General features: G+C 38.7%; 1 protein-coding gene across 1 annotated transcript; it reads right to left on the bottom strand.

The window, feature by feature from the left end:
• Positions 1 to 822: 822 nt before the first annotated feature.
• LOC131158209 (phospholipid:diacylglycerol acyltransferase 1-like) lies at positions 823 to 15,786 on the bottom strand. The gene is made up of 7 exons (XM_058112906.1): positions 14,847 to 15,786; positions 8,667 to 8,889; positions 8,187 to 8,470; positions 6,773 to 7,097; positions 2,536 to 2,795; positions 1,724 to 2,216; positions 823 to 1,129 (listed from the first exon to the last, which is right to left on the bottom strand). The coding sequence occupies exons 1-6, from the start codon at positions 15,323 to 15,325 to the stop codon at positions 1,733 to 1,735; spliced, it is 2,055 nt and encodes a 684-aa protein (XP_057968889.1). The 5' UTR covers positions 15,326 to 15,786; the 3' UTR covers positions 823 to 1,129; positions 1,724 to 1,732.
• Between the last annotated feature and the right edge of the window lie 10,106 nt (positions 15,787 to 25,892).

The raw sequence follows: 25,892 nt of genomic DNA, 5'->3' as shown, positions 1-25,892 counted from the left end.
CTATCTTTTTGTGAGTTATCGTTTTAGATGGTTTCTCAAATTGTTGAATCTTCAACATATAAAATGTCATCTTCATTCCCAGAAAATGAAGAGTAATCTTCATTTATTTTGTTCTACATTCAGTAGACTGCTTGTGCTGTCATTCATTACAGCTGTCCATGTTCACCGCACAAGCATCTTCTAGCCCTTTGGCACTTAATAGGGATGAGCCTTATTCAATAATCAATTTTTGATTGATTTCCTTTGATTAATTTAATAATTTCTTTTTGGTTCAATTAAAACAGTTATAAATAAAATTGAGTACTTCAATTAATTTAGTTAATAGTTTCTAGTTAATGGGATCAACTATGTTATAATTTTTAATTGTTTTCATATCATATCAAGCATAATAATACTTTTAAAGTCAACTTAAGTACAATTGACATTTTAAAGTTGAAGTAAGTATTAATTAGAGGTTAACTCGGTTAATTTTATTAATATTTGGTTTGATATGATTAATTTTGTATAGAAAACTGGTTTATTTTAGTTGAAATAATTTTATAACTAAATTAATCGAAAATGCATACCTGTAGAGGGCTGACGCTCCAACTCAGAGACTGCAAAACTTACAAATGTAAGAGCATTCCTAAGTTACTGAAGCAAAACAGTTAATATTATTGAGCAAACCGTCAAAATTTTTCTTAGGAAAAGTCCCTGATCCAAATGTTCAATGCTAAAATAAGTTCCTCACTCAGCTTCTATGAAGTTCGAATATCAATTTACAGGGCAATTTAAGTGAAAAGAGAGATGCAATTGTTATACAATTGGACAGCACAGGAGTCATGCTTGAACATATCAAATTTTATTTAACTCTAGTTAAATAATTCTCAGCGTTCTAAAAAATTTTGACAAAATTGGAAAATTAAGCAAGCTGCCCATTCCATAAGCCAAAGATTAATGAAAGACCATGAACACAAATAGATGACAGCAGATACCCGTAAGCTGCAATTTGAGCAACCCATTCCTCATTTCAATCTTCAGCATCAATATACGCATGAAATGACATCACCACCATCGCCAGCAATGCTGCTGCGAGAACCACCACCAACAGGAGCAGCAAGTAGTTCATCGATCGACAAAGCACATGTTTCTGCGTGAACGGCACTTTGTTAAGTCTGTGTGTGTGTGTGTGAATCTATAAAGTCTAAGCAAATACACAATCGCACAGAGAGGCCACAAAAAGGGTAAGAAGATGAAGAACAGAAAATTGAAAGTGATAATCGAACCTGCATTTGGGAGCATATATTTCACGCCTTTGATTTGTGTTTGTGTAAATTTGAATAAAATATAATATAAAATTATACTGAATTTCTTCTAAATTCACATAAATCCAAATCCAAGAGTTGAAATCTATGCTCTCAAACAGTACCTAAGAATTGTTGGTACTTGTCCTTAAGTTGCTATGACTAATAATGCCATCCAACAAAACATTCGGCAACAGAAAGAGTTGCATTAAGGATTCTTACAGCTGATCTCAACTTGATGAGGTAAGGCTTACTGGAGTAAAGCTATTAATCCAAAAACATCAACAAATATATTCTAATTGTTATTTGGAGGCGTTAAAATCTTAACTTGATTTTTGTGCAACTTCAAAATTCAAAATTTTCAAAACACGAGACATATGAGCGACCAAAATGATAAATCCCTACATTCAAAATCATTATATCAGGCTTTGGGTTCTCACCATATGAATTTAGAGCTGTAAGTTGATCTTTTTGGACCATTTGAATATATCAGAGAAAACTCGATCTCCCCCAAGGTCCTCTCCTTTAGCCCCAGCTGCTACTCTAATGATATCCTCGATCAATGCAAAGTTCCCCATTATATCAACATGAGCACCACTTTGAGTGCCCCGTCCCTCTAGGAGATTGGCTGGAGGGGCATGATCATACTCCCTTACGTAAGTACGAATGCCTGAAGGATTAAATCGGGTCTTCCCCCTCCAACCTTTCGCACACATGAAACCTGCACTTAAAACAGGAACAGTTTCATCTCCATTAACCAGAAAAACCCCGCCTCTTAGACATGCATCCTCGCTTCCGCCCTCAGCTGAAGTATCAATCTGAAAGGGAATGTAGCATTCAGAAGAAGGGGTTAATTTGTAAACATATGCCCTTTCAGTGGGAATTCCGACTCCATACATTGAGTAGATCTCCATCTCTGGAGCATTTGGCAATCTGCAAGAGCATTTCAAGATGAAGCTAAGAAAGAAATGAATTTGCCCAAAAGATACTGGTCATTCATGAAGGGAGAAAAAACATGTCATGCACGCCATCAAATATTAACAACTTGAAATTTTAAACAAATGAAATATTTAAACATCAAGTTAGTTCACAAATGAATTCACTCAAAACAGCTGAATTGAAGTGCTACTAACAGCGATCAGGTGGAGAAACATCCACCAACTCCAGTTCGCAATTCACCATTGGTTGGAAAATAAAAATAATAAATAAAAATAAAGAAGCATAAATTATCAAATAAAGTCAACATTCTTACTTTGTTTCCAAGGGGTTCGACCAGTATTTGTAATGATCGTACTTTGGGTCATCCAAGTTGTCAGCAATGCCATATGAAAAATGAGCACCCCCACGTGCCATCATCTTCGGGGCAACAAAATGAAGCATATCCAAAATTGAGCCAGCCGTGAAAACTTTGTAGTCTGAAATAGCTTTGATTCCGCCAACACCCATGTCATGGTACTCCGTCCATACATCGCGGCAGGTCATGTTGGCGAGGTTATTACCCTTAACAGCACCCTGCAGATCAACAGCTAAATACAAATGAGACCAAGCTGATGCATTTCAGGAAAATAATAAGAGCTCCTTCCAAACAAGGCAAAGCTCCAACCATATCAGACATATTTGAACCCAAATTAATAATTTAAAAAAAAAAAGTGGATGATGCAGAATGGACCTTTGCCATTAGACCATGAGGAAACGTTTTTTCATATAAGTAAACTTTATTGAAGAGGCATCAAGACGATGCCAGCCTATGGTCCAGTAAATCAAGCACCCTGAAAGGTGTCACACAAATCAAAGATTACATCATAATCATTCACAGTAGTTCCACTATGCCAGCTATTGACCACGGTAAATCAGTGTTCTTTCCAAACACACCAGAAAATTGCAGGGGGAATGAGGGACATAGCCTTTCTCTTCACCTTTGTTGCTCGAATCCCTTTCCAGGCCCAAAGTTCCCCTCCCACAGAGTTAGGGATAACCCGCCTTTGTCTGATCACAGTCAGCACCATATTCCAGAGATTCCTTGTCCAAGTGCAGTGAAGGAAGATGTGCTCAGCAGATTCTGCGTCAGCCATGCAAAGGGGACATCTGTTGGCTACTGACAGACCCCTTTGCAAATTATCCATAGTCAAAATCTTACCATGGGTTTCCTCCCATGCAAGGAAGCCAACTTTTGTGGGGGCTGCTGTCTTCCAAATCTGAGTAAGGGATATTAAAGTTGTTTCGACTCCAAAGGGAAGAGCTTCCTATATAGATCTAACAGTGAAGGCCCCCTTCTCATCTAAAGGCCCAAATAGGAAGATCAGTGCTGTTATGGTGTTGGAAGCTCTAAAGAATGCTGTAGAAGACCATTTACTGGTTGAGTGCCCAATCTTCCACATTTCTAAGGAAGGGAATGTTCCAAAAGAGCCCCAGATCTGAGGTTTGAAGGTGTTGGCTGATGCAGGCATCTTTATCACTTGCTGAGTTACAGATGGCTGGAAATAAGACACTTAAGCGCTTCTTGATCACGCCACAAGTCATGCCAAAAGTAAATATTGTTCCCCCCTCCCCACTTGAAATCTGATACAAGAAGCAAAATCACTCTAGCCTTTCTGATAAAATTCCACACCCCTACACCATGTGGTCCTCTGTTAGCCTGGAAGTTCCAATCGTTATGTTCAAGCCCATATTTCACAGCAATGATTCCCCGTCAAAGGTAGTCTCTCTCAATCATGAACCTTCATTTCCCTAATAGGGCTTTATTGAAAATGTGCAGGGACTTCAAACTCAAGCCTCCTAAATGAAAGGGTTGTTTCACTATACCCCATTTGACAAGATGAAATTTGAATTCTGCCCCGAGTAACCCCCAAAAGAAACCTCCTTTGAGTTCCTTCAAGTCTCTTGGCAACTGAAGTTGGTAGGAGAAGGAGAGACATGAAGTTATCAGGGAGATTTAAAGGTGCTTTTGATGCGAGTGATTCTGCCACCTTTTGATAAGAAAATCCTCTTCCGTCCAGCCAACCTTTTTTCAAATTTGTGAATGATAAGATCCCACACTCCTTTCTCTATGAATTTGGCACCAAGAAGGTAGCCCAAGGTAGTTAATAGGGACAGTACCCATTTTTCAGAAGACCAGCAAGGAGAGGCCCATCTACATTTTCTACAACCAAAAAATAATTTCACTTTTTCCAAAGTTAACTTTCAAAGCCGAAACTTCCTCAAACCCCGCCAAGATAGATCTCAGATTCAGAATGTAGAGAGGGTCATCCTTACAAAATATAATAGTCTTCAACGAATAGATGTGTGACCTCCATGGACCTATCATGCCTGCCATCTCTAAGGCCTTTGAACAGCCCTTCTCCTGTAGCTTGTATCAACATGAGGCTCAACACCTCCATCACCACGATGAACAAAAAGGGGGACAGAGGGTCCCCCTGTATAAGACCTCCAGAGAAGCAGAACAAATTAGTGGGCACCCATTTATTAACACTGAGAAACTTGGTGTGTTGATGCAATAAGCATTCCAACTACACCAAAGCTCCCTTAAACCCATTTTCTTGAGAGTATAGAGGAGGAAGTTCCAATTGACGTGATTGAAGGCTTTCTCCATGTCAAGTTTGCACACCACCCCATTTTTCTTTTGCCTCCGATTAGTATCCACTACCTTGTTAACTATTAGGGCTGCATCCAAGATTTGTCTTCCCACCACAAAGGCATATTGATATTGCCCAATGACTTACTGAGTGGGTTTTTTAAGCCTCATAGCAAGGACTTTGGCAAGGATCTTATAGATACTTCCCACCAAGCTAATTGGAGGAAAGTCCTTAATGTTAGCTGCCCTGAGTTTCTTTGGGATCAAGGTAAGGAAAGTGGCATTGATGCTACTCACAGATCTACCCAATCTAAAGAATTCCTCGAAAGTGTAAATAAAATCCTGCTTAAGCTTGTCCCAATATGACTAGAAGAATGATAGGAGAACCCATCTAGCCTTGGGGCTTTGTCCCTATTGCAATCTCCAATGGCTTGGAGGATTTCAGCTTCCTCGAAAGGTCTCAAGCCACTTTGCAGTAGAGGGACTGATAGATTTAAAATCGATGCCGTCCACTACAAGTCTCCAACTTTCGAATTCAGAGTAAAGAGCTTTATAAAAGTAGCAAATTCCCCTTTTGATGTCTTCCTCCTCAGTTAAGATGTTCTCCCTGATTTCTATGTTTGAAATGGTGCTCATTATATGATGGGCATTTGCCATTCGGTGGAAAAATCTAGTATTCCCATCTCCCTCCTTAAGCTGTAAGGCTCTAGATTTCTGCCTCCAGGATATCTCTTCAAGGCTAATAGCCTCAGTCAACTCCTTCTTCAACAAAACTCTTTGGGCCTTTTCTTTAGAACTAAGCCCTTGTCTTAGCTCTTGCTCATCAAGGATCTTGATGTCGTTCGGAATAATGGTAGACCATGAGGAAAAATCGTCCTATGATGGTACAATCTTTATTTCTTAAAAAAGTTTGAAATTTTTTGTTGAACATGATCTTCATATTGTCGGCATTTTTTTTGTCCATTACATGCAAAAATGCTCCATCTCATATGTATGCAAGCACCCAACACACCCTGGACTAAAAGAAAGCCTCATTTCAGAAGTTCAAAACAGTATGATAGGTGGGAAAAGGTGGCCCAAGATTCCAATGTACCAAACATGCAATACCTAGATCTCTGTTAAACAAGTGATCCATCATTGGGATTATATCTCAACTAGATGTTGACACAGAAGACCACTTTGGAGGAAGCTATTAAAACTAAAATCCAGTATCCTTGGAAGAAAAACCACCATCCCTCCACCAGCCCACCCAAAAATTTCTCCACTGAGAATTTCCAACCTGTAGCCCACTGCCAACCATCTAATCATTCACAACTCCACAACCCACACTACCCATACCTACATCTAACTTCATTGTAGACCAGTGACATACCCCTGCAGCCAAAATAATACCAATATTCTTCACCACAATCAATCACCCTCCATGTCATATCTCCATAATCAAAAACTAGAAACTCTTAATTTATGAATTATGACCAACATAACACACCACCTGATTCCAACCTCAAAGTCCTAAGGCTTCATTTGTTACGACTCATTGTTACTATCAGAAAAGGAACTGAACTTTAAGATGAGCAATTTGGATACTACCAAGTAAGAATAAAAAACAGAAATTCATGCATAGAAGGGAAAAATAATATTTTAATTAGCTATGAAAGAAGTGGTAGGTAAACGAGTGATGGCAATCTAGTTAGGCTTGTAAGTATCCACATCACAGAAGCTGATCTAGAAAATCAATACTAAAATCATTTTACATGTTAACAACTAGCAAGAAATATTTAGCATAGAGGTATCAGCAATTTTTATAGATGTATACAAAGACAAACCAGATATGAGAGAGAGAGAGAGATGATTGATTTAGTTTCAGCAGAATGACTTCCTATATATATGTTAACCAATTTGAAAGTCAGAACATTACCCTAAAATCTATCCTGTCAATCTTGGACGAATGTTCTTCAGCTACATCCTTTCCAAAAGATACAAGTCTTCCATAATTTACAGCTTTCGCCATAACTGTTCTCTCTTTCTCATTTTGATCCTCAGTTTGAGTATCATTGTTCTTCAGCTTCTTCGCATTACAGCTGTAGCCATCTTCCGGGGACCAATCAAGGCCACCCCAAATTGTGTCCCCGCCTTTGGGTATCATTGACATGGTTGAATCCCATGTACGTGTCATTCGCATTACATGCTGTAAGGTTTGGAGACCAAATACATCCATATCTAAAACACCTGGGGCAATAGCCCTGCAACAAGAGCAGCATTTCACCAATTAACCCAGAAAAGGTGTTTATAAGCAGTCGTATCTACATATGAAAGTTAATTAGGATGCTTCACCAAATAACAGTTAACAGTAGAGTATACAGGGATGCAGGTGACTTAAATGGAGAATGGACAACAGTTCTAACTGGCATGTAGAATTTGGAGATTTTCTAGTACCAGAAAAACAGCCCAAAATATCAGTGAGACCACTGAAAAGGACTCAATGCAAGATAAGTAAATCAGACAATTAATAAAAAATAAAAAATAATATAGAAAGAAAGAAAATGGGAAAAAGCACAACAGCATTTGCTGATTCTTTCAGTATTTTCTGTGGTGATATAAAATTCCCTGGAAATAGAAACAACTGTTTCTGTTTTCATATTCTATACATATGATTCTGTTTACTTGATTTCGAATTCTACATGCAACACAATGGAAGAATTTTTTTTTTCCCCTTGTCTGACACTGCAATGGCACCCACAGGTTTATTGCAAGTTCCAAGGAACTTGTGCATTGATTTTGAACTGGAATGGATAAAGAATTAATATAATTAAACTATTTCATCCTTTAAATTTAATCTTAAGCAATAATTAAATTAATTCCCAAACAAAAACTGAATTATGATCCTGAAAACTAGCAGAACATTATTTCAGGCGGGACTACTTTTATTGTCTAGCAAAATTATGCTAAAAACCTAGTTCCTACAGAGTGGAATTCATCCAAATGTATATACCACAACAAGTATCAAGCGCCCTGGGAGAGTTTTATTCTGATTTAAATTGTATTTTTTTTTTCTTTTCTAAATTTTAGACAGTGGTAATGCAAAATTATTTATCCTTTTTTATTTTATATTTCCAGAATCTATGTTTGTACTCTGTTAAAAAATGAAGCACTACTGACCAGAAAGTACATTGGCCTGTCAACAGCAATTACACATTGTCATGTCGATGGGAAATGAACTAGATCATAGTTGGTTCCAAGTTTATGCACCATTAAGTAGGAAGAATGGCATGGTAGGAAAAAAGGAAAAAAAATTAAATAAAAATAGGTCCTTCTGTAGTCAAAAGACAAACCTGGCGACAGCAATGTCCTTGGCTTCAGCAGAGAAAAGCCCAGACACAGCTTTTGGGACACCTAAAAAGGGTCCTCCGATGTTGATTATTGCTTTTATGTGCTTAGCACACCAATCTGATCCACCCCCACCCCCAACTGGAGCGGGTGCCTCAACCCACTTCATAAAATGCAGAAAGTACAGTACACCCATTGAGTGTGGAATAACAACCACCTTTTTCCCACCACTTGTAGCTACCATAAGTTCTATATTGCTTTTTATCCTGCTTAGAGATTGGTCCCGCACCTGATAAATTCAGTTTGGCAGATCATAATGCTGATTTCAGAGCATGTGTCAAAAATAGAAGGAAACAAGATACAGCCAAAAAAAAAAAAAGTACAAAATGAAAGCTATTTTAGGATAAATTCCAGTGTAGGAGCCCAGTTGGGAAAAAAACATAAGTCTAACATGCATGATGGTAATTCTTAAATTTGAAACATACCTCAGTGTGCTGAAATGATAATCTCCAGTCATATGCAGCCATATACATGGTTTTCTCCTCATAACCTATGCGAGCCAAATTTGCAATTAAAACTGCCCAGACAAAATAACCAGGTGCAAAGTAATCAGCTGCCACAAGTCCAGATACAGGCCTGATCCGTACACCAGAAGGGTCCAGTCCAGTTTCATTATCCAGTGACATGTGCTCAACCCAGCATAACGGTCTGCAATAAAAATCAATACACATTATAAGGAAGGAATATGCCCTTTTACTAATCAGCTCAACCAACACCATGAACCAAGGGCTAGTCAATCCTAAGAAAATTAATTCCGATCTACCTGAAGATTATTGATAATAACCCAAAATGTAAAATCAAGAAATTTCCTACCAAGAAACTAGCAATAATTCTAGATCAACTTCATGAGTATGTATGTCACAAGGACAAAAAAGAACATGGACTGTAGCTCAAAGAGCTAAAAATCCAGATTTTTTTTTTTTTTTTAAGGCAACATTTAGCACTTGGAAGAACATGCAAAATCAAAACAATATGCTTAAAAATGCTAAGGAAGCACTTGCATTTGCTCTCCTTCATGCTTTATGATAACCAAAAAGGTAATTGCAAGGTGTCACGAGCTAAGCTTGTTCAGGGCATTCTGCTTGATAATGACCGCTTGTCTCATGTGCCTGGGAAAGGTTCCATCATGTAAATACTAGTGTAGGGTTATTTTCTGATAGTAGTTTTTTTGTATGCCAAATAAGGCAGTATGACTCCTCGGTCACTTTGATATTTCCTAGTGCCAAGATGATATTTACATAATAACCTCTTTAGAGGAGGGTGAGTGTTCATCAATCTTGTAAAACTCACTAGCTATTGTCAACGCGTTTAGCCTACTTGCGTCCCTCGCTAAACACACATTGTCAACGAAGGTGTTGTTGATGAATTGTGTTGCTTCAATGTTTACTACTTGCTTGTCACTGCTTTCATGATTGCTTGCTATTTCCGCTGCCATTTGATTGAATGCTAACGAAAGTGTTTCATGGATGAATGTTGGTAAATGATAGGCTGGCTAGTTAAGCAAGAGTTCTTTAGCACGACCCTTTCACAAAGGTGTGAAAATAGTCGGCCCGTGACACTTGGTATCATAGCAAAGGTTATTTACTACGTGAATTCAGTTACCTTCATTGTGGGATTTGGAAAGCTTTGATAAGTGACCATGGCACCAAACAATGCTGAGAGAATCAGCGTGCTAGAAGCATAGGCTAAGGAAGCAGCCAACAATGTGGCCAACGAGATGGCCCAACTAAGGGGACTTGTTGATGAAGTGATGAGATCACAACAGCATCAAGCAAGTTTGATAAGTGAAATGTCAGAGGACTTTCACCACACTGTTGAAACTTTGCAGGCTTGGATGGCTTATCTGGATGCAAATATGAATCTAATGGTTCTTGCTATGGGGAACTCCAACACTCCGGGAGTTAGCACGACCAAGGTAGTAGAACCCAGGATGTATGGGGGTGTCTGTGGTGCCAAGGAGTTGGAGAACTTCTTGTTTGATATGGAGTAGTATTTTCGCACTGTGAGGATGGCCTCAGAATAGGTGAAAGTGGATACTGTGACCATGTACTTGGTTGGTGACGCCAAACTGTGGTGGCATACCAAGTACCAGGAAATTGAAAATGGAAGCTGTGTAGTGGAGAGTTGGGTAGATTTGAAGAGAGAGCTCAAGGCCCAATTCTTTCCTAAGAACATTGAGTATAATGCTAGGAGAAAGTTGAGATACCTTAAGCATACTGGGTCAATCAGGGACTACGTTAAAAAGTTTTTTGCTTCGATATTGGATATCCGGGACATGTCAGAGAAGGACAAGCTATTCTATTTTATAGAGAGGATGAAACCGCAGGCAAGGACAAAACTTCATAGGCAAAGAGTTCAAGACTTGTCTACCGCACAAGCTGTTGTAGAACGCTTGACTGACTACGCTGGTGATAATACCACTTCGTCCAAAGGGTTTGGCAAAGAGGGAAATAGTGGAAAGTCTTTCAAGAAAGGCAAATCCAAGAGTGGGGGAGCCGACTATAAAGCATCAACCTCAAAGGAAGCTTCGTTGTCTCGAGGGTTCAACACACCCAAGGGAAAGGGTAAAATCGAGTGTTACTTGTGTCGAGGTCCTCATAGAGTTTTTGAGTGCCGTCACAAGGCAACACTTAATGCTTTACAAGCTTCCATTGCAGAACAGGTAGTGGAAAGCGATGGGGAAGAGGATGATACCCCAAGGATGGGTGCAATGCGGCTGGTGAACACATTGGAAAAGTAGACAAAAGCACCGAAAGTTACACGAGCAAGAGGGCTAATGTTTGTGGACTTGAGGATCAATGGGAAGAGTACCCACGCTATGGTGGATACCGGGGCTACTCATAATTTTGTTTCGCAACCGGAAGCATAGAGACTCAACTTATCCTTAGAGAAGGATACAAGACACATAAAAGTAGTTAATTTTGTAGCCCAGCCTACTTTGAGAGTAGCCAAGCAAGTTACTCTGAAACTTGGGCAGTGGGAAGGTCATGTGAATTTCATAGCGGTGCCATTGGATGACTTTCCAGTCATTTTGGGAATGGAGTTTCTAAGGGGGACGAAGGTAGTACTGATGCCTTCGGCTGGTTCTTTGTATCTGATGGGAGATCACTCGTGCATGGTACAAGCCGTTGTAACTAAAGGAGACGATGGGAAGTCCCTTTCAGCCATACAACTCGATGAGAGATTGAGAAAGGGTGAGCAGACACATCCAGCCACAGTGGTGGTAGATGAACAAGTAGGCCAAGAGCTGGTGCCTATGACCATCCAAGCAGTGTTGGATGAGTACAAGGAGGTGATGTTGAATAAGCTGCCTCGCAACTTGCCTTCACGACGGACTACGGATCATAGGATTGAGTTACTACCAGGAGCAAAACCACCTACTAACGGGTCATATTGGATGGTGACTCCAAAGCCAGCAAAGTTGGGGAAATGGGTTAGTGAGTTGGAAGCGGGATGTGCTCGCCCTTCCAAAGCACCGTTGGGAGCATCGGTGTTATTTTAGAAGAAATATGAAGAGCACCTACGAGAGGTGTTCGACGGGCTGAGGGGAAACAGTCTATATGTGAAGAAAGAGAAGTGCTCTTTCGCTCAGCGGAGCAACAAATTCCTTGGTCATGTGGTTGAACAAGGTCGTCTCAGTAGGGGTATGGAGAAGGTAAGGATGATTCAAGAATGGAAGATCCCTACGACAGTGAAGGAGTTGCGCTCCTTTCTTGGCCTCATTAGCTATAACAAGAAGTTCGTTGAGGGGTATTAGCAGAGAATGACTCCGATGACAGGATTACTGGAGCAGAGATATTATTGGCCGCACATGCGTGATGATGTGGTTCATTATACCCGGACTTGTCTAACTTGCCAACAAGACAAGGGGGAGCGGAGGAAAAGTGTAGGGCTGCCAAAGTCCTTACCAATACCGTCCAAACCGTGGGAAAGTGTCTCATAGGACTTCGTCACCAACCAACCCAGAGTGGGAAATATAGGGTCTATGATTGTGGCTGTAGACAGGTTTTCGAAGTATGGTACATTCATGGCCACATCAAAGTACTGTTCGGCAGAGGAGATGGTACAATTGTTCCTTGTGACTATTGTGAAATATTAGGGTGTTCCCCAAGACACTGTTTGCGACTGAGACTTCACTAACAATTTCTTGACAGAACTTTTTAGGATCTTCGGTTCACATCTTGACATCTCTTCCAGTTATCATTGACGGACAAATAGAAAGACAGAGAGATTCAGAGAGCTACTGGAAGAGTACTTATGCCATTTCAACAACAACAGCCAAAAGAATTGGGTGCAACTACTTGATGTGGTTCCGTTCTGTTTCAATGTCCAAAGGAGCTCAACAATCAACAAGAGCCCTTTTGAGCTTGTTACAGGCCAGCAGCCGCTGTTACCTCACACAGTGGGCGCGCCGTACAGAGGAAAGAGTCCTAGAGCGTACATCTTCACCAAAGAACGGAAGCAGAATGCAGAGTTTGTCCAAGCCTATCTGGAGAAAGCTTTTAAGCAAATGAAGTGGGCAGATCAGGGGAGAAGACCGCAGCACTTCAACCGGATGAAAGTGTATCATGTGTTTCATGTCAGCTGCCTCAAGCCGTTCAACGCCGACAGCGACGATTCGAGCAGAAGTCAGTCAAACAGAGTAGAGTTGAAGACAGTGCCACCTATCAGACATGAAGTTGAAAAGATCCTTGCAGACAGAAAGTTCATATCCCTAAGGAAAAAGTGGTAGGAGTTCCTAATGAAGTGGAAAGGCCAATGTGATAAAGAAATCAGTTGGATTTCTGCGAAAGATATGCAACCGTTCGTGGACAAAGTTGAAGTGTACCTAGCACCAAAGTCTACGAGGACGTCGACCACTTAACTGGGGGAGTGTCACGAGCTAAGCTTGTTCAGGGCATTATGCTTGCCTGTGACTGCTTGTCTCGTGTACTTGGGATAGGTTTCCATCATGTAAGAACTAGTGTAAGGTTATTTTCTACTAGTAGTTTCTTTGTATGTCAAATAAAGTAGTACGACTCCTCGGTCACTTTGATGTTTTCTAGTGTCAAGATGATATTTACATAAAAACCTCTTTCGGGGAGGGTGAGTGTTCATGAGTCTTGTAAAACTCACTAGCTATTATCAACGTGTTTAAACTACTTGCCTCCCTTGCTAAACACACATTGTCAACAAAGGTGTTGTTAATGAATTGCGTTGCTTCAATGTTTACTGCTTGCTTGCCACTGCTTTCATGATTGCTTACTGTTTCCGCTATCATTTGATTGAATGCTAATGAAAATATTTCGTAGATGAATGTTGGTAAACGATAGGCTGGCTAGTTAAGCAAAAGTGTTTTAGCTGGCGCCGCACGGCCCTTTCACAAAGGTGTGAAAATAATTGGCCTGTGACACAAGGGCATGGGCAACAATAAATTGAACCACAAAATGTAGGCCAATAAAATCCAGAAGCAAGGTAAGCACAAACTCAAATATAAAAAACCCTCATGAATAGTCCAAGTCATTATGGGGGTTATGTCACAGACACGCACGCAAACTCTTTAACAATCGTTCTGGTGCTACACTGAACAAGAATTGGCCAGCAGCTAACGACAGAATGCAACAGGCCATACAATTAGCCAACCATTTCTACTGTATTACCATCCAGCTCTTCTCTAGTCCTCACCTCCCTTTCAATACTTTTGTGCTTCAATATATCTAATGTCAACTTCCATCAAGTTACAGTTTCCACAGTTTCATAGGCATCTACAAACTAGTGATTTCCCTTAACCAAATCATTGTCTTCAATTATCTGCTTATTCCAACCAGCACGAGGCCAGAGCTCTAGGCTCTTGCCACCATATAAAGCTTATAGTTCATCCTATACATCACTTCCAGCAAGAAATCTTTTTACCCTCCCCACATATTAGTTTGCTATCAACCAACTGGAATTATTCAGCACTACAAGCTGAACATGGCTATCCTCATTGATTCACAACTGATTCCACATGCCTCGTGCTACCAATTTTAGAACTAGGCTAGTCATACTTCCCTCTGCTGGATTCTTGCACTCTGCCAGGTCATCAAAAGCGCTTTTAATGGTCCACAGTGATGAGCAAAAAACAAGCTCAATTTGTGACCCAGCAGGCTGTAAGATATGTTCAAATCGCTAAAAGCTACCACCACATATTTCAGCTGACACGCCTATATCAAGGAATCTAGTATCACCACATAAAGGAGTCTTCAAAGTCCTCAACTACATATCCAACCCCCATTAATTACAAGAAGACAGATGTTTTCTACAAAGACGAGATTTCTATTCATAACTCCACAAGTGGAGGGAAAAACAAAAAAAGGACACCTACTCAAAACCTTCCATCAATTAAAAATTCAAAAAGCAAAAATATTCGGCAAAACACGATCAACAATCAACTATACCTTGTCCTGACTTGTCACATATCATCAAAAACACGAAAATTTCACCCTAGAATGTTGTCAAGCATGAAATTCAGTCAAGCAAAATCCCACAGATATACTCCATTAGGGGTGGAAAAAGCAAAACACAACAAAAATAAAATTGATCACCAGAAGCAGTAAATCAGCACGAATGCATAAGAAAGTAGCGACCTTTTATAGACTTCTCCAAACGTGCCGCCCCAGAGCCTCTTCCTAAACAATCCATCAGCACATTGGTGCCCCTCCCAGAGCTCGAGCCCGCCGGTGACGATTCCCGGGACGAAAACCACCGGATGCTTCACCGTCAGCCCCTCTTTGCGCAGTTTCACGCCGGGAGGGTCCGGCAACGGCCCCGTGATGGCCTCCGTCACGTACTGCGGGAACGACGCGGGCATCGCATTGTATAAAAACAGCAAAAACCACCAAGTTGAACATATACACCCTACGAGCCAACAGCAGCTGTCGACGCAAGACCACTTCTTCTTCCTCCTCTCTACCGCTTGCTTTTTCTTCTCCTTTTCTCTCTCTTTCTCTCTCTTCTCCTGTTCTCTGCTATCGTTTTCAATTTCTCCAGGAACCCGAGCATCGGAATTCGAACTTCTTTCCTGTTCCGATCCCCTCCTGCGTCGCAGCATCGACATATTTATCATAATTTAAACGTTTCAGATCCTTGAATGCTCTGAAAGCTTCGATAACATGTTAATGGAGCCTGAGCTCGTCCGCTTTATCAGCTTCGAGTCTCGTGATTCACAAACCCCAATCGGTTCGCGCTCACACTTCGAATCTCTCCAAAACCCTAACCGTCGTCGTAGAAGCACGAGCACGAGAGCAACCGAGACTGGTCGAGGAGATTTCCCGGCGAAGAGTAACGGTGGGTCGTCGGCGCAAGGTCGAGGTAACTCATTAGAGGAGGCTGGAAGTCTCGACTATGGGATCTACTGTGGGCCCGTCTAATACTGGAGCGACGGGTGCAGTTTTGACACGTGTGCAGGTGATGAGCTGGGAGCGCCGTTGGATCAATTTAAGAGGCGATCAGATGGTGAAGATTTGGCTGTGACAATTTGATTTGGGGGCTTGATGTTCAATAAAGATGGCTTTAATTTCATGGTCGTCACTCGTCACGCTTATGGCCGTTGGAAGCGTCATGAAAAGGTTATATTGTCAGAAGCGGCAGCAGCTTCCAGCAGTGGGCTTAAAAAATAAATAAATGCGAAATTACACTTCTTCCAGTTAAATTAATAATTTACACAACAATTTTGAAAATTGATTTAAATTTTTGTGATCTAAATAAAATATTAAATTGATACGAATTGAAATTTAAGCTTTTAAATTTATATTGTCAAATGTAATATAAGTTAATATTTTAAATTTAAATTTATGTAAATTTGAACTATATTTAAGTTCACACAAATCAAATTACAGGCCGAAATTATAATATCGAAATTTTACTTGGGAGTCGAACTTCAATTCTTAACACATACAAAGCACACAACGTTAGATTATTTTGAATACGTGAAAATTAATTTGCTGAAGATGTGAATGGATCATACGTGAATCATGTTGTTGGACTTGAGGGTTTTTTTTTTTAACCTTCACGGATCATACTACCAAATGTCATTTCTAAAGTTATTACTAGGGATCATCTTTAATTCACTATAGAATAGATGCACATGTACATTAAAGCACAATAAGCTTTTTTGAATAAATAATTTTTTATGCCACAAGATCATAGTATTATCATCTTATTACAGTAAAAATATATATATATATATATATATATATATATTTATATTACATCGTTTTGATTCTTATTTAAACAATACAAATATACGTATATGAGTTAACCATTTCATTTCTCATGAAAATGAATTATTAGATGATCTTTCTGTAATAACCCAAACCTGGAAATTAAAAGAAAATAAATATAAAAGAAAGAAACAAAGGGAAATAAAAAAAAAACTAGAAAAAAAAATTGAATTTTGGCCAATTCAGGAGGAAACCAATGACGATTTTCTGGAGAGGAGAGAAACCGGCAAAGGTCTTTTGAATTTACTACTGGGTGATAAGTGTGTAAACGGTAAATCTAGGCAAGTTAAAGAGAAATCGGCAACGATTTTCAGGAGGCCTGGGGAAACCAGCGACGGTTTTCTGTGCAAAGAGGGTTATAAGAAAGTCCTGCAACCATTTTTCAAAGGAAAACCAAATTTCCTTTTCTTTCTTCTCCGAAACCCTGTGTCTCCCCCTCTCCATTTTCTTCAATTCTCACTCCACAAAGGATTATTTTGACGATCTAGAACCACCACAGGGTTCGTGGGATCATTTTCTGCAAAACTATCAGAACAGATTGTTGATTTGAGATTTTAGGGCACCATCCCAAAATCAAGGTAAGAGAGATATTTTAAAGTTTTATTATTAAATTGAAGTATATGGAACCTAAGAAGTATTAAATGAGTATTGTTTTGAGGTTTGAGTAAGGTTGGATTTTTTTGGAATACAAGGTCTCGTTTTTCGTTCGGCTTAGGCAGAAATTTGAAGAGCAGGAAAGGGGAAAACGTTATAGCAGCTTTTTATTAATTTTAAACGAGTTAATTTCGAGTATAAAAATAATATATATACTTAGATTTGATTTATCAGATCAGTTAGGCATTTGAAAAATAATGATTTTGATTATATTTTATAATTGGAAAAATTTGTGTGGTATGAAAATAACTTTTATAATTAAATAGTTACGAGTACTGCTTGATTAGGATTGTTGTTCGCATGTGGCTACTAATTGGGTTTTAAATTCTGTCTGGTTGTGAATACTGTTCAGCTGTGAAAATTGCTAGATTGCAAATACTGTGGTGAATTCGTTGATGTGCCTAGATGATTGGTTAAGCTATGGATATGTTTTGTGTTATGATTCATGTAAATTGTGATATAGCGTTGGTAGTGGTATGAGAAGGTCGTTATATCGTACTTGATATAAATCGTCATATAATGTTGGCAGTGGTATGAGGAGGTTGTTATATGGGCATTTATATTATGGGGGTAAAACATTGACAGTGGAATGAGGAGTTTATTTTACCGATTTACTATGAACGGGGTTGTGTTTGTGGATTTGTAACCTATGTGGTCGTGGTGCCTATGTGGGCCACTTTGTATTCTGTGAAGGTGTTAGTCTTGTGTGAACTAGTCTTGTGTAAACCGTGTGTTTTGTATGAATGAGAATCACATGTGGACGATATTTCTGTGTGGTTGATAGTCCTTTGTGGACCAGTCCTGTGTGGACCGTATTTCCTGTGTGGATGTGACTCCTATGTGGACATTATATTTTTTGTGGATATGGACCCTGTATGGGTGTGAAAGAAGTATGTGTGTATCCTGTGTGGATTGGTTATGGTATGCGTATACATGTGGATCTTTGTGAAATGATGGCATTGGATACGTGTAACTTTAATTACATAAGTATTTATGGTAAAGTAAAATTCTCCACCCGAGGGCTTATTAAGAAATGCGAGTGCTTGGTAATTTTATGTTGGTACCAGAGGAGAGGGAAGCTACTTGTATGGGTGGGTAAGCTTCCCTATTCTCAGAGACTTTGCCTGGACACATAACCCGAGGGCTCACTAAGTAAGGTGAGTGCCCTAACATTAGTGTTAGAGGAGAGGAAAGCAACTTGTATGGGCGGGTAAACTTCCTTATTCTCGGGAATTATCAGTAAAAAGAACTATGATTGTGTGTATAATATCAAATGACAGTGTTGTTATTGATGATGTGATTTCTTAGCTTTTATGTTATAGATTATCAAATAATTATTTTTGGTATGTATTAAACTCTTTGCCACACACTGTTATAGCTTTTTCTACCTTACTGAGAGGTGTCTCACCCCGTCGAATTATTACTCTTTTCAGGTCCTTCAGGTGGTCGAGCTTAGAAAGCTCTGGGGCGGGGTCTAGTTAGGGGTGGTTAAAAGAACAGGTTTATATACAGTTTTATATTAAAATTTTCCTAACTATGTAATATGGAGGACTTGGTTATACTCTTTTAAGGGTTTGTTAATATATGTATATATAACTCTAGTATTTTGTTTAAGGTTGTTTAATTAGTTTTACTGCATAAATGGTATCAGAAACACCTGATTGGTCTCATAAAACCCTGGGCCCCACTTGGCACGTTCGGGGCGTTACACTTTCAATCTTGTTCATTCAAGAATTTATCCTAAAACTCCAAATGAAATATTAAAATTAACTTTGTGTTGAACAAGGTAGCTAAATAGATCATATTTGTCCCATCCATGAACATAAAAAGGTTCCATGAGTATCATGTTACTCTTTAGAGCATGTTTAAGTGAATAAATAAGGTCACGAAAAAATGTACTAGTTAATAATTATCTAATTTTTTCCTTCATTAATAGTTTTACATGGAATTTTATAAGTATGTATAAATTTTTTAATCTTATTGATTATTTTAATCATTAAAACATTACATGTTAGTATGAATTGTATTTGCATAGCAGAATAACAACGCAACAATTAATGAAAACCAAATACAGAACACCCCCATGTAGGTTATATGAAAGCAAAATTAACAACACAAGGAATTACATGGTTCATCAATGCCTACACCCACAGCAGCAATCGCAAATTACTTGACTGTAGGAACCCGAGCCAAGAAAAAGAAAAGAAAATAAATAAAAGGGAAGGAAAAACAAGAAAAGAAAGGAGATGGTTTGGTATAGGAACAAACCGTCAACGGTTTGGAGAACTCCAGGAAAAATCGTCAACGATTTTGTGTGAGAAGTAGGTGATGAGGCGAAACCGTCGACAGTTTCAAGAAGCCCAAAAAACCCGTCGACGGTTTCTTGCGGGCCAGCATGCTTATAAATAGGATTTAAGTCATTTTTATTTCATTCTTTCCTCTCCTCTCTTTCTCTCTGCTAGGGTTTTGACCCTCCCCTTGATTTCTCACTCTCCTTCGTGTCTCTCTCCCTCCTATGGTCTCCTGGGACACCAGCTTGGTCTCCAATCAGTTCTCCTCTCTCGGCTTGCCAGATAATTTCCCACGGCAGTTTTGAAAAGTTAGGGTTTCCATCCTCCAAATGTTTTAGGCATATCTTTAGGAACATGTAAGGGGAATAGATTATGTCAGGTTGTTTTATAAAGTGAACCCAACTAAACTATTGTATATGGATATAGGAATATTATGATAACTGTATGGTAAAGACCAACCAATTAAAGTTGAGCATAGGCAAGGATATCAGATTATATCAGTTTATTTTACAAATTAATCCATTTAAAACTGAGTATGTGATTACAAGAATATTATGAATAATTTTCAAAATGATTCAGGCATATAGAAATGATGGTTTTGGGATTTTTATATGTATACTTGGGAAAACCAAAGTGAGTAGGGTTAATTATCTCTGTTTTCATGCGAAATATATATTTTTTTAAATTAAGTTGTGGAGATAATCAAACCCTAATTTTTATCAACTGTAATGAGTGTGTTTTGATTTTTTCCTCCGATCAAATTATTACCTTATGATACGACATTCAATCCGTGTGGCATGAGATTAAGTCCTTTATTTAACTATGATGGAATTGTATGATGTGATATTGAAATGTTATAGTTTTATACAGTTTTTTGGAACTACAAAAAAAATGCATATAAAGTAAATGATTATGGAAATGTACGGAATATGTGAAAGCTCGGTACCGAAGCTATGAACCCCCTAATATACAGGCTAGTACGGGTTTGTACCCCCTGATATACTAGCCAGCATGGGGTAGGCAAATGAATTAATGATGATATAACACCCCCCCCCCCGGTATATGGGCCAGCACAAGTTTATACTCCCCTATATATTGGCCACCATGGGGTAACCCCTCAGTATACGGGGCAACACAGGTTTGTAACCCCCCCCCCCCCCCCCCGCCAATATACTAGCCAGCACAGGGTAGGCAAATGGATTCATGATGATACATAACTAACAAACAGAAAGGTTTTTCTATGTATAATGATAGAATTATGTTATGAATGAAATGGAAAGAATGTTATTTATTGATACAGGTGAGAATTACGGGTTATAAATGCATTTTTCTTAAATTTAAAGTAATGGTTATATTTTGTATACACTAAAACTCATTGCCACACACTGATAATAATTTATTCCTTCTTATTGAGAGGTGTCTCACCCCATGATTATCCAATATTTTTCAGATGCCATGTGGAGTATAACAGTAATCAGAGTAGCACAGTGGAAGCGTGAGTGGGACTAGATAGAGAGGTTTAGATTAAATGTTAATTTTGTTATTCTGGTTTATCTTGAAATTCCTAAGGGTGTATTAAATTGATGTTGGAGATATTGTTAATATTTTATTTAGGTTTTTAATGAGTTCAGATCTATTATTGTTTCATATAACAGGATAATTTAGTACTCTGGTAATTTGTTATGGAGATCTTCCACTGTGTAATTACTTGGTATCAAAGAATTATATAAAATAACACTCCAAGCCCACTCTTGGGTTTAGGGCGTTACATTTACTATCTTGGTGTCAAAAGACACTTACAATGATCTTCTTACTATTCAAATATACCCAGAATAGTGTATATATAAAGTTCCCCAGAGGTTTCCCTCCAAACCTCAACCAAACTAATGTCCACTTATTCAAAATTTGAAATCTGCGTTGGTTTCCAAAACGAAATCGTCAACGGTTGAGATACCGAGAGCAAACCGTCTCTGCATGTTCAGTTAAGCTGTTGATGGTTCCTTCAAGGGATAAATATCAAGACCAAACATTTTGAAAATTCAGTCAAACCATCAACGGTTATCTATGTGTTTTCTCCTTGTGTTTGTCATCCACTCAAAGATATAAGCCACAAAATACAACAATCTCCACCTTGGTGAATATACACCCCTTAGGAGAAATCGAAAACATAACCCGCTACTCCACCTTGACCTTGGAACATTAGGTTGGGCCTATCTCCCTTCTAGTGCTTGGAGACATTAAGCAAGTCCAAGCAATGCTTGAACTTTTCAGTAGTAACCGACTTTGTCAAGATATCTGCTACATTATCAAATGTGTGAACTTTTTCAAGTACAAGTTCACTTGAAAAAATCAATTCTTGGACCCTGTGGAACCTTACATCAATATGCTTAGTTCTAGCATGATACACTTGGTTTGTTCGCCAAGTTGATGACACTTTGACTATCATAACGCAGCATAACTCCACCTTACTATATACCCAGCTCCTTAACTAAACTAGTAAGCCATAAGACTTCCTTTGCAGTTTCAACAACTGTCATATATTTAGACTTAGTTATAGACAATGCCACCAGGGATTGTACCATGGACCTCAAACAAATAGTTCCTCCCAAAATGGTAAATATATAACCCGTTGTAGACCTTTTGTCATATATATCCCCTGCATAATCAGCATCAACAAACCGCAAAACTGATGACCTATCTTGTTACTTGCCGAATATGATATCATAGTTAGAAGTACCCCGTAAGTAACTGAAAATCCATTTGATAGCTTCCCAATGTTGTCTACCCAGATTAGAGATAAACTTACTCACCACACTTACTGCATATGACAAGTCTGGTCTTATACACACCATAGCATATATTATACTCCCCACAATACTAGCATAGGGGGGCTTTTGACATGTCCCAGATTACATCGTCCGTCCATGGGCATTCAGCGGTAGACAATTTAAAGTGATTCGCTAGAGGTGTACATACTGGTTTACCATTAGCCATGCTGAACCTTTCTAACATCTTCTCCACATAACTACCTTGAGATAACCACAACCTCCCTGTACTTCTGTCCCGAAAAATCTCCATCCCAAGTATCTTCTTGGCAGTACCAAGATCCTTCATGTCAAACTCTTTATGCAATAGAGTCTTCAACTGATTAACTTCAGTTATGTCCTTCGCAGCTATTAGCATGTAATCAACATATAGTAATAAGAAAACGAGAGAACCATCATCAAGGTCTTGTACATACACGTAGCAATCATACTCACACATCATGTAGCGTATCTGGATCATATAGGAATCAAACCGTTTATACCATTGCCTCGGAGACTATTTCAGACCATACAGAGACTTCTTCAATTTACAAACTAAGTGCTTTTGCCTAGGTTAACTGAATTCCTCTGGTTGTACCATATAGATTTGCTCCTTCAAGTCACTATGTAGAAATGTTGTCTTCACATCCATTTGTTCCAAATGTAGGTCATAATGAGCTACTAATCCCAACATTACCCTAATAGAAGTGTGTCGGACCACAGGTGATAAGATCTCATCATAATCTACCTTTCTTCAGAAGTACCCCTTTGCCACTAACCATGCCTTGAATTTCTCTTATTCCTTTTCTGAAATTGCTTCTTTCTTCCTATATACCCATTTGCAACCTATCATCCTCTTCTTATCTCAAAGCTCCACCAAATCCCAAGGTTGGTTCTTAAGCAACAACTCCATTTCCTCAATCATTGCACCCATCTACCTACTTTTCTCCTAACCGTGCACTGCCTCTTGAAAAGTAGCAAAACCCTTGCAACTTGTAATGAAAGCATAATATTCAAGTTCATCAAATATATACTTGGACGGTGGTCTAATAGTGTGTTTATATCTCTATATAGGAACACTGTCAACTTACTGGTTTCCTAAGCTAGAACTCCCTGTAACCGGGGGACCAAGATCATCATTTCCCTGAGTTTCTAACTCCACCTACACAACATGCTCATCTCTATTCTAGCTTTTTGGAATTTATTTCTCTCATCATCTGTCTGAGTACACTTCACCATAACTTTCTTATCGAAGACTACATCTCTATAGATCACCACCTTGTTTGTCATTGGATCCTACAACTTGATTCCCTTCACACATTTATGATATCCCATAAATATGCAGTGTCTAGACTTTGCTTCAAGCTTGATCTCCCCTCACTAGACACGTGTGCATAGGCTAGACAATCGAATACCTTTAGTTCGGAGTAGTCTATCGCATTTCCCATCCATACCTCCTCTACCACTTTCTCCTTTAGTGACGCCCTTGATGATAGGTGTCATACTAACTGCCTTGGCCCATAAATTCTTCACTAGCCTTGCATTAAGCCTAAGACATCGAGCTCTCTTAGCTAGAATTTGATTCATCCTTTTAGCCACACCATTTTGTTGAGGTGTCCGATGAATAGTGAAATTTCTCATAATGCCCCACTACTCACAAAAATCCATGTACCTAGAATCAGCATACGCGGTCCCATTGTCTAACTGAGACATTTAATTCTCCTCTTGGTCTGATTTTCCACTTCAACTTTCCACAACATAAACCTAGCAAACGCATCTAACTTGTACCACATGAAGTACACCCAGACCTTCCCTGAGTAGTCATCAATAAAACTCACAAAATAAACATGTCCTCCCCATGATGCTACACTCACCGGTTCCTAAACATTAGAATGTATGTAATCAAGAATACCTTCTGTCTTGTGTATAGTTGTTTTAAACTGCATCCTACTTTATTTCCTAAGAATACAAAATTTTCAGAAGTTTAGCTTGCATGCTTTCATAACCTTCAAGAGCTTCCTCTTGTAAAGTTCTTTTATGTCATGTTCACCCATATGCCCAAGTCGCATATGCCAGAAAACAGTTTCATCAAATTCAAAATCTATGGCTGCAGCTCCACCTACAATTGTAATGCCTAGTAGTGAATAAATATTTCCATCTAACTTTTGCCCTTTCATCACCATTATATTGCCTTTACACACATTCATAACTCCACTTTCGGACTTGTAACTAAATTTGTTGACCTTATTGGTCATATCTCGTTTTGATAATGACAAATATATTTGTTTCTTACTTGTGCCTTGAGTTTGTAAATAGGACCATACTTTGCACGCAAGGGCAAGGATACAGTGGAAGCCATAGAGATCTTAATGCTCGCACCACAAGATGGTTTTTAAAGAAGCAAAAAGAAATGAAGACCAAATCTTTCATTCTTGTAATTGCAATTTAATTTTGTTGGTCTATAATAATGGTCTGTAATAATCTTCATATAATGCATAATAGGTATTTATGCTCAAGAGGCCTTAGAATAACCGTAGAACCAATACTCTTGAACTTAAAAGACATATGCTTGTTCATATAAGGTCGTTAAAGCACAAGGGACCAAAGAGGACGAAAATTCTAAGTTTCTAGTTAGCTCGGTCCATCATGCACAAATTGGCTCGGTCGACCAAATAGGTCAAAAGTCAACATGTTGACTTCGCTCGGTCGACCATGCTGAATTGAACGCACCATCCTCGATTGATTGAATCATTAACCACTGACATCCCAACTACTTGGTCGACCAAACCTTGTAGTTCAAATTGGCCTTGGTTAACCAACCTTTGCCTTGGTTGACCGAACTCACGAAGGGTTCAAAAACACCTTGATATAGTCGACCAAACCTGTAGTTCAAATTTGCCTCGGTTGACCGAACCTTGTCCTTAGTCAAATTGGTCAATTTTTTACCACAAGTAAACGAGGTTATTTTTAACTATAAGTGATTAATCTTTTTCCAAAAGGTCCTCCGTGTCCCCAAAGGTTAATTTTTTGTGGATGTCTATAAATACCCCCTCATTTGTCTTAATTAGCATCAGATTAGCAAAAATCATTAGCAAAAATTCTCTAAATTTTTCATACTCATTTTGATCATATACTTCCAATCTTCCAAACAGATCACTCATTCTCCTTACACTTCAATTTGCAAAACTATTTCTTAAGGAGAATCATCTACTATATCCCTTGGTTGTAAACTGATTGCAACTTGTAAGGGAGTTTGATTTCATATTAGTGTGCTCATTTCATACATATTCTTGAAGCTTACAACTCTCTCATATTGCATGACTTGAACTTGATTTTTAGAGAGTAAGCTAAAGTTTTTCCCGTTCTATTTTATTGATAAATACTATTCGAGAAAAACTCATATTTAGCTTCTGAGTCTTGCTATTTTTATTTCCAGATTTAAGGGCTTGCTTGTGTTATTTGATAAAATATTTTCTTACAAGCTTGAAACCCTGTCTCATTTGTGCTTAATATTTGAAATATATTTGTTGAGATATTTTCATAGAAGTTTAAAGTCCTTTGATTATTTACTTGTTAAATATATTATCTCCAATCAAAGGTATCACTCTCATGTATATACAATATATACACATTGGTTGAGAGTTGACATATAGATTGACCTT

Source organism: Malania oleifera, chromosome 6 (genome assembly GCF_029873635.1).
Source record: "Malania oleifera isolate guangnan ecotype guangnan chromosome 6, ASM2987363v1, whole genome shotgun sequence".
NCBI classification, from domain to species: domain Eukaryota; kingdom Viridiplantae; phylum Streptophyta; class Magnoliopsida; order Santalales; family Ximeniaceae; genus Malania; species Malania oleifera.
Note: the sequence above shows the minus strand (reverse complement) of the source record. Positions and strands in the feature narration are given on the sequence as shown.